This window comes from Rhinichthys klamathensis, unplaced genomic scaffold (genome assembly GCF_029890125.1).
Source record: "Rhinichthys klamathensis goyatoka isolate OS25496 unplaced genomic scaffold, OSU_Roscu_1.1 h1tg000115l_1, whole genome shotgun sequence".
NCBI lineage: Eukaryota > Metazoa > Chordata > Actinopteri > Cypriniformes > Leuciscidae > Rhinichthys > Rhinichthys klamathensis.
Window position 1 is genome coordinate 2,371,576 of NW_026606652.1, and position 12,127 is coordinate 2,383,702.

Below are 12,127 nucleotides of genomic sequence, written 5' to 3' on the forward strand. Positions count from 1 at the left end.
CAACTATTGGCTGTGGTTTGGGCTTTTCTCCTGCCTTTATGAATGACATATGCTTTCTGGGGGTGGTGGTGCCTGCACTTTGTTATGGCTGAGGAGACACTCTCGGCCACTACCTTCAGAACTTGGTCATGCCGCCAGAGCGGTATCGGCCATCCCCCAGGGCCTTTGGGGAGCTGCTCAGGATGTGCTCGAGAGTTCCTCTCCCAGAGCAGAGAGGAAAGGATGGTGTGTCAGCCTTGCCCCAGAGTTGAAGGTTTTGCCGGGCTGGGAAGGGTATCATACACAGCTTGATCAGGAATTTTATGGGCTGGGGCTCTGCTTTCGCTCCATCGCACTCTCCCATCTCACCCCCTGCTGTCTCATGCCTGTCATTCTACTTGATCTTATTTCTCCAAAAGCTGCTCTCACTTCCTCCTGAAAAAGCCACCTTCTCTCCTTGCCCTGGGCCTTGCTGTACTTAGGCGATGGAAAGCTCCCGAAGCCTGCTCTTCCCTTCGCCACTGTCCCCACCACTGCCTTGTGCCTCAGCCTCGCTTCTGCCGCCTCCAGCTCCCTAATGGCACTCCATTTCCTGCCTGTGCAGATTTCAATGCTGGCCACTGAGACTTTTGGGTCTTTTGAGTCTCGGTACTGCAGTGCCTCTCTAGTGCGGGAGACCTTGAATTCTTCCGTGGTGCTTTTGAATGGAAGCTGCAGAATGTTGTCCCTTCCGTACAGAGCTGCGCTGGTGATGCTGCGTGGCAATCCTAGCCACCTGCGAAGGTACCCGCTGATCTTCCTCTCCATTGCCTCTACTGATGTGACTGGTACATCATACACCAGCAGAGGCCAGAGAATGCGGGGCAGGATGTTGTGTTGGTAAATCCAGGACTTACATTTTCCTGGCAGCCCTGACTTGTCTACTCTGCTGAGCCAGGTCTCTAACTCCTTGATGGATAACTGGACAGCTGCCACACCTCTGAGGCTCTGGTCAATTTTTTTTTCCCCATACTCTTTACTGGCTTCTCAGTGATGGATGGTATCGTGGTGCCATCCAGGGTGAAATGGAACTTTTCGGACACCCTGCCTCGCTTCAAGACGACCTGGATATCGTTGATTTGAAGCTTATTCTCGCCCACTTGATAATCCTCTCAAGAACTTAAAGTATCCATCTACTGCCTGGTACAGAGGATGTAGTGACAGTGAGGTCATCCATGTAGGCCCTGATGGGGGGCAGCCGCACGCCAGACCTTGTTAAGGGGCCTCTGCACTCCACATCTGCAGCCTTCACTACCATGTTCATGCCATGGCGAGGGCGAAAAGAGTGAAATTGGGATATTGTGCACCTGGTGATAATGCCCTTCTCCAGCTGCTGCCAACTTGATGTTACTGGCCCAGATGTGACTTTCAATCTGAAGTTGCTATAATCAAAGATGAGGTCCTTGATCTTGCTGGGAACATGGTGCTGGTTCAACGTAGTCTCTACCAACTTGTGTGGTATTGAACCATAAGCATTGGCCAGGTCTAGCCACAGCACAACCAGATCTCCTTTCCATTCGCGTGCCACTCTGATCAACTGTGTGACTGCTCCTGTGTGTTCCAGGCAGCCTGGCATCCTTGGAGTCCCTCCCTTCTGCACTGATGTGTCGATATAGTTGTTCTTTAGCAGGAATTCTGTTAGCTGTCGAGACAGAAGAAAATCTTGCCTTCAATGCTGAGCAAAGAGATGGATCTGAACAGCTCAAGGTTTGTGGAATTTTCTTCCTAGGAATCCACACCCCTTCAGCATACCCCCATTGTTTGGCAACGACCCCTTTGCGCCATATTGTATGCAACAGTTTTCAGAGGCATTGGAGCAGTTCTGGGCAGCGCTTGTAAACCTTGTACGTAAACCTTGTAAACCTTGTACCTTGTAGAATTACTCCTCTCAGTCCAGGAGCTGAACTGGCTCTGGCTGCTTTCACCACTTCTTGTATCTCTTTCAGGCTCAGCTCCCTCATATCGAAGTTGACTTCTGGGGCTGGTTGATCCAAAAGGACCCCCCAGGACCCCCCAATACAGTAAAACCGCACATATTAGAGTGGCCTCTTATTGTGGCCAGCCTAAGGCACACCTGTGCAATAATGTCTAATCAGCATCTTGATATGCCACACCTGTGAGGTGGATGGATTATCTCGGCAAAGGAGAAGTGTTCACTAGCACAGATTTAGACAGATTTGTGAACCATATTTGAGAGAAATAGGCCTTTTGTTTACATAGAAAAAGTCTTAGATCTTTGAGTTCAGCTCATGAAAAATGGAGGCAAAAACAAAAGTTTATAATTTTGTTCAGTGTAATTTGTTAATTTTATATCAAATTAAAATTTATATGTAAATGTAATTTGACCATTTTATGAAAAACAAAATAATTTAAAGCCGTGCATAAATCCAACTTCGATAATTTAGCAGTGGCTATAAAACAATCAACCCTTGTTAAAAAAAAACTACGTAAAAAAGTCCGATTTTATTCAACCTTTAATGTGATATTGAAACCAACAAAATTCACATAATAAACTAAAATAAACTTGTATACATTAAATGAGATCATGTAAAATAATGCAAATGCGTTTCATTATAAAATATAACAATTATTGTAACTATTATTATTAAAAACAGAAAATAGTTTTTACTATTAGTATACATTTTCATATTGTGTCACCTACCGAACATTGAGCAAACGATATGAATGAAACATGTCCTTTAAATGTGTGCTGTATAAAAGTGCATTATTATTATTTTACGTGATGTGCACAAAGCACTCGTGTCTAGAAACATGTCAAATCTGGGATCTTTTGTGAGGTGTTTTTCTCTGCAGTTCCTGTGTGCGTCTGCACGGGGCGGCCGTGATTCGGTCGGTGGCAGCGGGTCTGGTGTACTGCACGAGCTGCCGTAGAGTGTGTGTGTTTGTCACTCCCTCATCAGCGGGTCGCTGCTGGAAACATGGCGTCAGTGCACACACGGGCGAGCCTCAACTCTGCAGACGGATAGAGAAATAAAGTGTGCACCGGGACTCATATCATACACTAGTCTTTGCAAAGTCGACCTCTATTGTCCTGGACATGTTCTGATTCATGCACGGGTGAAAGGAGAGCCATCCCGTCAATTCATAGCCGGTTATGGAGCCTCCGGATGAGAGCAGGTAAGAGAAGCTAATCAGAAACAATGGGTGCGTGTTTGAGTCTGTATGCATATGATATATATATATTATATATATATGTGTGTGTGTGTGTGTGTGAGAAAGAGATCATGCAACTATACAGCCGGGATTCAGGACACGCCGCCAAATAGTGCACCCATTGAGACCGTATTGGAGCGACTAGAGCGCATGCGCGTAAAATCTTCAAACCGCTAGTGAGGGGAAAACGAGTCATTTCCGCGAATCGTTAATTTCAACAGAACTAATTTAGAAACTGATTCAGCAGTATTTTTTTTATTACATTTTTAAATGTTTTATAACATTTAATAGGTTTAAAAATATAGATTTATTAATAAATGTTTATTGGAATTTTATTACGTATAACAGTTCAGCTTGTTGCTGCCACGATTTAGCTAATCAAAATCTTGGCTTGAAACCTTTTCTCACGTTATAGTAAAATTCTGTTCATTTAAAACTTTTTTTGTATGTGTGTTGACAAAACGGACATAAATTATAATTGTTAACATTTCTGCTATTAAACTTACTTTTTGCTCCATCAGGCGAATCCTCGGTTCATTCCAAATGCTTAAATGCATCTCAATAGGAATCATCACTTATTGGGTGCTTCTCATTTCTTATTTGTGCATCCTCGTTTCCTTTCATCGCTTCCTGTCCTCGCGTCTCAGCTTCCAGAATTTTTTATTTAATACAAAATCTGAATACAACAAAATGGCATAAACAGTCAATATACAGAAAAAAACCTTTTACTGTCTATGGAAAAAAACGCATGGAAGGATCAACAACACAGAACCATATTGAATCCAAAATAAAATAAACAACACAATTTATAAAACATAAAATTTAATAATAATATAAACTACAACATATTATACAAACAATTTATACAGTTTTATAGCATTTGTAATTAATTTCTGAATATAATAGGTATTGGAATATTCTTGATCACTCGAGCGTCACTTCAAAGCGTCATCAGCTGCGCTCAGGGGATCTTAAGTTGTTGAAGTTTGGTTATTTTAGAAATTCATAATAAATTATTATTATTATTGTCAAAAAATGTTTTTTAAATTATTGTAACAGTTGTAATTTAAAGACAGAGACAATTGTAAAGGGGGAGGGAAATTTATATGTGCGTCAGGTTTCTTGACAACAAAGACTTCCGCATAAGATACCTGTGCATCCTCACTCGCTCCTCCTGAAGCTTCCTCACTCCTCGCCGAATTGAGACGTCCTTCAAGATATCTTTCTTTGATAGGTTTGAAACGAGGAAGCATAAGCACCCATTATTTCGTGGTACCTTACAAATCGGAAAGGTTCAATTAATTAATGAGTTGACTTGAGAACCGATTCAGTCCAGTTCATATCGGTTTCGTGAGCGGTTCAACCGAATCATTGAAAAGATCCGACTCACTAGAATGATTTGTTCACGAATCGGGCATCGCTGCAAATCGCTTCCTGCCACAAAGTGATCCCGCTTTGCAGCGCAACACTAAGCAGAATTTCACATTAAAGTTGCAAACTTTTATTGAATTGAAAGAATAATTGAAAACAGTTACCTCACAGCAAGCGTATGCATGATTACATCTGTTCCTGAGGGGAAAAACTCAGCGTTAATGGAAACAAGCAGACCTGTGGGAAAGGTAAAGAGATTGTGCGTCTATGTGCAAGATCATTGTACTCCGCTAGCGCGCGAGTTATGTTCTCTCTCTCTCTCAATTTCAATTTTGTGGGCAGTGTGCCTTTTAAAGTTTCAGGGCTGTGTACTATTTTTTTTCAGTGTATTGTTATCCGATCTCGATATCTGGGTGTGATTAGAAATCTTGAGATTGTCGGTTCAATTATTTGCATCATTCCTCGAGTGCAACTTGAGTTGCACAGAGTTCTAACAAACATCACGCACAACGAGTAAAGTTGGAAGTAAATCCGATATCAGGGATGAAGCAACAGTCGTGATTGAATATAAAATATCCAGTCGGTAAACCACGAGTCCTGTGGCTGTGAGTCAGATTGACACACACTCCCCTTAGTGAGTTGGTGAAATGTTTGATTTGCAATTCCCAGAAATCACCTGTCTGCGCTCAACTGAGTAGAATTTCTTGGATTTGTAGTGCAGCATCTGATTCTGGGAATTGTTTTTTTTTAAAGCATAATTTATTCACTGATGTTTTTGGTTCTTTTGAGACGTATGTGCACTGTACAGATTGTTCTGCCATCTTATTTCCCCCATATCTCTTGTTGGCCTGTGGCCAAATGCCTTTTTTTGCTGTCATAAATGATGTTTTCAACCTTAATGTCTTCCTGCATTTGAGCCCTTCTGTTTAAGATAAGGTTCAGAAAGTGTTGTTTTCCCACTGCCATGTGCACAAGGCTTTAGCTGATAAAGCCCAGTGGAATGTTCTGCTGGAGCGTTTTCATAGTTTTGTCTCTTATGACCCCACGCAACGTAACCGAAAGTGTTTGCCCTGAACGCCCGGCGACAGCTTCTCAAGAATGCCTTGTTGTGTCTCTCTTCCTGCTCTCCCCGCCCTTCCTAGCAATTCTTTGTGATAAACTGCTTTCATTGGTAAGAGTTAAGGATAGAGAGAACTTGTTTAAAATGCAAGATCAGAGATTTGTTGTGCATTTAATTTCTTGTTTACTGCGTGTGCAGTATGTATGAACTGGGACACTATGAGGTGAACTTTAAAATCAGCATGCATGGCTTTTAGGGTGAAATTGCTTAGTGCGGCAAGAATGTATTTCTTGGCCTTCGGTGGTGACTTAAGGTTAAATTGTTGCCTTGGAAGTACATTTTGGAATCCTTAGTACGTAACGTAGGTATGTTATTCAGAAATAACACAAATCACTCTGCAAGTATGCTATTCTTCAGTATGGTTGCTGAACATGCACAATTGACATTTTGACGTTTTACGTCATTGTATAGCACGCTGTAAATCCTATCCCTGCTCATTTATGACCACAAGCATGCCTCAATTCCAGGATGTGGTGCACTAAAAGAATGTTGACCTCACGTCCTGGTGGCACTCATGGCTGGAACTCATTAATTTATTTCTCTGCACAATCCATGGTCCAATGCTTCAGATTGCTGTCAGTCCCACATCTTTTCTGACTTTTGTAGAACAGAAAAATGTGTATATCGTCGTTTCGACGCAAAACTTGGCATTTATCATTATCAATATGGTTATCAATATGGACGCGAGCGGTGACTACGATCAAATCTCACGTTAGGTCTTAGCTCGTGTGTACGCAAGTTTTTAAGTTAATGTGAACTTGCTTGCAGCATAGTAAATCTGGTGGATAATTGTATGAGAGCATTTTGTTAATTTGGATTATTTTCCTGAGCGAGAATCGAAGCTTGTTAAGATACAAGATTATAATGCCAAATTAAATTTAATTAGAATAGGTGGCTGTCTGTGACCCATTAAAAATGACCACAAATGTTTTTTTTTTAGCTTTACATAAGCAAATAGCTGCATAAACAGCAGAACATGAGGATTCACAACATCGTCACATCACGCACCTGCAGCACTTCTGTGAACCGAGAACAGCAGAATAAAATGAACTATAAAAGGACAAAATATATATTAAATTTAATATAAATTATATAAATAAGAACAAATAAACAAATTGCAAACGATTGCACAAATAAATACAATAGATAGCCTTGATCCCGCGGAAATCCACCAGTACCACTGGATTTAAAAACATTATTACAAGCTTACCGCTTTGAATCGAGCTAAGGCAAGCAGAGAGTTTTGAACACTAACTGCTGGTTATGTATTTTCTCAAATATGTATTTTGGATAATTTTTAACCCCAAAAAAGCTACGGACTGCAGCTTTAAGTTCGTCTAAATTAAAATAAATCATTTATTAAAACTCAAAACAAGAAAACATCGTTAAGTTTACTTAAAGCTCCAGTCCGTAACTTTTTTAAGTTAAAAATAATCCAAAATAATTATATTTAAAAAAACTTATTCTGACAGTGGTCAAAACTATCTGCTTGCCATAGCTAGATTCAAAACGGTTAGCTTGTAATAATGATTTTAATTACAGTGGTACTGGTGGGTTTCCGCGGGAAATTCGAGCATGTCTTTGCGTCATGACGTCACACCCGTACACATAAAGGAGGAGTTTCGGCTAGCCGGCTATACTGCGCGTGACGAGATGTTTAGATGTATAGGCTTTTCTCGCAGCACTTTACATAATTAAACTTATGGCATCCAGAAAGATCCAAACAACAATCATCAGTGTCAACTGGAGATTCAGCAGTTATAAAACCCAAAAGACTTCGTACTTCGGATTTAAGGTGGCTAGAGAAAGAGAAAGAAACCGTCTCATGCGAACACAAGGATTTAAACATCGGCGGGGCTTTTGAAAAGTGCGTGAACTCCGTGTTTTGAAGGGGTTCAAAACGGAAAAAGAGACGGCTTTTTTCTGCTGAACAAGTAAGACATTTCAATAGTTCAATCGTGTAACAGTACGTTTTCTTAATTCACACAGTTATGGAGTTTCCTTTGTTGTGCCTTTCTCGTTTTGCTATTATGGAGAATATGAATTCTGAACTACACAGGTAACCATAAAACACATTAAATTTAACATTAGTCACGCTATGCTGATGTGATGTTGTTAACATGAATTTGAGAACAAAGTAGGCTATAATTTGCACGGTTGCTGTAAATCGCGTTGATTAAATCTAACGAAGCTTATCATGTCGAATGCTTTTTCCCCCTTAGTTGGTCAGAACAAAAATGGATGTTACTTACTTGTTCAGAAGACCTTTTCTTATGAAAATTCTTATGTTGGTAAAACTTTCAAAAAGTGAATCTGTGATTCTGTATGACAGTATCCACACAGCGCGGTGACTGACAGCACCACTCGCCTCAAAGCACTGTGTTCATCCGCGCTGTTTCATGCCGATTTACAACCCACGTAAAGATGATAATTCCGCGAATCACTGCAGTTACAGATTTCGAACAGAGAGATGGCGACAAAGAGGAAAAGTTACGGACTGAAGCTTTAAGTAAATAAGTTTATAATAATAAAAAAATATATTTAATAAGTTTACTTTCAAATATTTAAGTTACGTAAAATATATCAGTTCTGTGAACTTGAAAGAAAAAGAAAGTGCTTAATACTCATAAAAGTTCATTTGACTGAACTAGTTTAATTTTGTCCTACTCAAACCAATTCATTATTTTGAGCATTAGGGTTTACAGTGAGTTTATAATATATTTCACAGCCAAAATAGTATCGATTATGTACTAACTATTAGAAATGCGATCAGCCCTATTAGTTCACACAGCTGTTCTCTGAAGCCAAATCAGATGCACTTGTGGTTTATCTGCATATTTCTGATTTTTCTTTCCTCCTTGCGGTTTATTTAGTTTGCAAGGTTTGTATTTTTGGTGTGTATGTTGGCTGAGCACCTGTATCTCTTTGCCCAGCTGAGCTTCAGCCCACTGTGTCCTCTTTTGACTTCAGGAAGGAAGTGCAGAGATGTAACGCATATCATCCTAAAGCGATCACTTGTCTAGCTAAACTCTCAAAACAGTCTTTAGTTTCTCATGTAATATCTTCAATTATGCTTTCAATTGTCCAGAGAGGGTGTGCACCAGGGGTGGAGGTTAGAATAGTGACTTATGTTGAGTCCTCCATGCAGAGGTATTGGCTAGACAAGGTTGGTGGTTTTTCATTGGTCCCTCATGCAACTCTCACTCGGTCCACATACTCGTCTTAATGTAACTAACACACACACACACACACACACACACACACACACACACACACACACACACACACACACACACACACACACACACACACACACACACACAAAGTCATTTTGCCTCGCGGCCTCAAATGGTCATTATGTGGACACAGGAAATGATATTGTACAAATCTGTGGCATAGTGATGGGAAATAGAGCAAAGCTTGTTTTTAAAATTAGAGGAAGTCTGCTTTAGCATTCCTGGAAGTCACTTTTCATAATGTGACTTTGTGCTATTATGCACTTCATTCATCCACAGCCAACATCAGTCACTCCATGCATAAGTTGTATAGGCTGCAATTATAGCAATGAATCATAGATCTAATTTGTGCCTATCGAGATCTTATTTAAGAGGCCAACATTTAACTTAACAAGCAACATTAGTTTGATCTAGTTTGAGTCATGCTGCGCAGTTTATAGGAAATGTAAAGATGTTTTGTTTTCTTCCAGATATATTCTTAGCATGGAAGTGTGCATGTTGAGACAAGGAGGATGCATATCAATAAGACCGAACCTCAAAGTGCTGCTTTTACAATAAGGAAAATGTGCAGGAATGGATGTCTTTCTGGATCTTGATAGGCTTGATAATACAGTTTAGTAATGGCCTGAGTGCATCACTGTTGACTGTGCAGTACAATATAATTCTGGCAGCTCTGAAACACCAGTTTACACATTTGTAGACACTTATCCAAAGCAGCAACAGTGCATTTGATTTTACATTTATGAATATTATTCACAAAATAACTTTTTTTAGGGCTGTCAGTTAAACGTGTTATTAACGGCGTTAACGCAAACCCATTTTAACAGCGTTCATTTTTTTACCGCGCGATTAACAGTCTTTTTGGGCTAGCGAACTTTGTAGTTTTTTTCACATGCTTTTGCAACAGGACGCGGCATGCGCTATGAAACCCATTCATTTCAATGGCTCGCGCTGCGCGAGGACGTTTTGTTGTTTCGTCGACCAAAGCGCAAACAGATCTAACATTAGCTAGACCGGAAACAAAACAACAGGCACCGCACACACTCGTTTGGGCTTGCGAGCCGGGAAAATAGTAGGTTAACGTTACGTTTTGAGTGGATGACGAGCGCGAGACGCCGAAATGGATGCCAATAAGATTCTGAATGGAAAGTTTACTTTTAAAAAGTTGCCAAATGATTCCATTGACAAGACCAAAGTGATCCGTGTGTTTTGTCGTTGTGAACTGAGCTATCATCATCGCAGCACGTCCAGTCTGAAATACCACTTGATGGCCAAGCACACACACACACACAGCTGATGCGAATTCTCCGCCCCCTCGTCAATATCAGTACCTCGTCAGTATTTCTTTCACCCTTTTATTGATGGACAGTGTTACATTGTGTGAGAGATTATTTGCTCCAAGTGAGAATGTTAGTGTGAAATTGAACACAGTATATGTCAATGTTGTTTTCAATAAAAAAAACATTTGCTCAAAGCAAGCCGATCCACTTTTGCATGTTGATAAGAGCATTAAAATGAGAAAAAAGAATGGGTCAAAAAGAAATCAAGAGACATTTAGAATAGATAAAAATGTGCGATTAATCGCGAGTTAACTATGGCATTAATGCGATTAATCGCGATTAAATATTTTAATCGTTTGACTGCACTACTTTTTTTATATTGTTACAAATCTCTAGTGTAATATCTGCACCAAAACATCAGCAAAAAAGTTTGATTGTCCTAAACTTCCATCCACAGGTGATCCAATGTTGTTCTCTTAGTTATTCTGTCTGTTCAAACAAATGGTTTGCGATTTAATTTGGCACTGATAGTGATGCAGAAATTACCCAGCTCACTTTTAAATTTGTTTGTACGTTCAAAACCAGCATATGCAAAAACCCAAACCAGAACCATTACACTTGTTCCTTACATAGATTGTACCTTCATGTCTATATGAGAAAATATTGAATGTCAATTCCAAGAAATCACGAGCTCAGTGAACAACACTCAAGGGAACATCACAGGCCAGTGGAGTTATTTACTAACAACATTCTGTATACTTTATTTCTAGTGCTTGTGGGTAAAGGTCATATGGATGCATGTTTGGTGCCTGGGTTGCAACTAACAAATTTGATAATCGAATAAAACGTTTTATTTTCAAACTATGCTGTTCTTTCGAACTTTAGTCATCAAATAATCCTGAAGAAACGTGTCACGGTTTCCATGAAAATATTAAGCAGCACAACTTTCAACATTGATTATAAGAATAAATGTTTGAGTGCAAAATCAGAATAATATTTTAAATTGTAATAATATTTCACAATATTGATGTTTTAAACCTCTGAACAATTGTGTAAGTGCTCCTTTTACCGGTATAAGAATATGCCATTAAAATGTGAGTACATGTTATCTTCATTACTTTAAATCTTTGTGAACAGTGCATAGACCAGAATAGTTGATCAATAACATTGTTTTGATTGATAACTTGTTGCAACAGCTCTTGGTACCAAACAGAAGTGGATGGATGAGTGGTCTTCGGTTACCTTCAGTGGTGACCTATAGTGTCCAATCAGGCTTTTGTTGAGTCTTGCACGTGCAATCTCAATCAACGTGCAAACTTGCCTCAATCAATAAGCTCAGCAGGGATGTTGTCTGCCTGTTAGAGAAGTGTGTGTGTGTGTGTGTGTGTGTGTGTGTGTGTTCATGCCAGCCAGCGGTACCAAAGCATTGCTCACAAGGCCTCATGTCAAAGGTAGTTTCTGGCGTGACTTACTGGTTGTTCCTTGTTATTGGTAACATGATGTCCCTTTGGGTTTTGGCTGAATCTATGAACATCCTTTTGAAAAACTGTTCCATTTATTTCTATTCTCTCCTTTGTTCATTGTAAGTTCATGTTTCCTCTGAAAATTGGATTTAAAAAAATATTCATGGAAAAAATAGCAAATACCTTCCTTATCAGCTTATTGCTTTTCTCCCTGAGTGAATCTTACAAAAACTGTCAAAGGAAAAATCAAAGAAAAGAAGAGAAAGAAAAAAGTGCATTTGAAAGAAAATAAAGCCGATTTTAGAACAATTTATGTAGATTTAGAATTAAATTAAAAATGTCAAATGTTTTTGAAAGAAGTCTCTTATGCTCACCAAGAGAAGACTGCATTTATTTGATAAAATGCAAAGTAAAAACAATATTATTGTGAAAATTTAAATTTACAATTAAAATAACTCTTTTCTA

At 39.4% G+C, this 12,127-nt stretch overlaps 1 protein-coding gene across 6 annotated transcripts in view; it reads left to right on the forward strand.

The window, feature by feature from the left end:
• The first annotated feature begins 2,911 nt into the window (after window positions 1–2,911).
• Window positions 2,912–12,127, forward strand: part of map3k4 (mitogen-activated protein kinase kinase kinase 4) — a 43,948-nt gene continuing 34,732 nt past the window's right edge. For 4 of the 6 annotated variants that reach the window (XM_056254992.1, XM_056254993.1, XM_056254994.1 and 1 more), the window contains exon 1: window positions 2,912–3,156. In XM_056254992.1, the coding sequence (XP_056110967.1) occupies window positions 3,134–3,156 (23 nt within the window). In that variant the 5' untranslated portion in view covers window positions 2,912–3,133. Of the gene's footprint in view, window positions 3,157–4,619; window positions 4,812–12,127 lie in introns of those variants that run through there. The other 2 variants (XM_056254996.1, XM_056254997.1) reach the window with 2 other exon arrangements.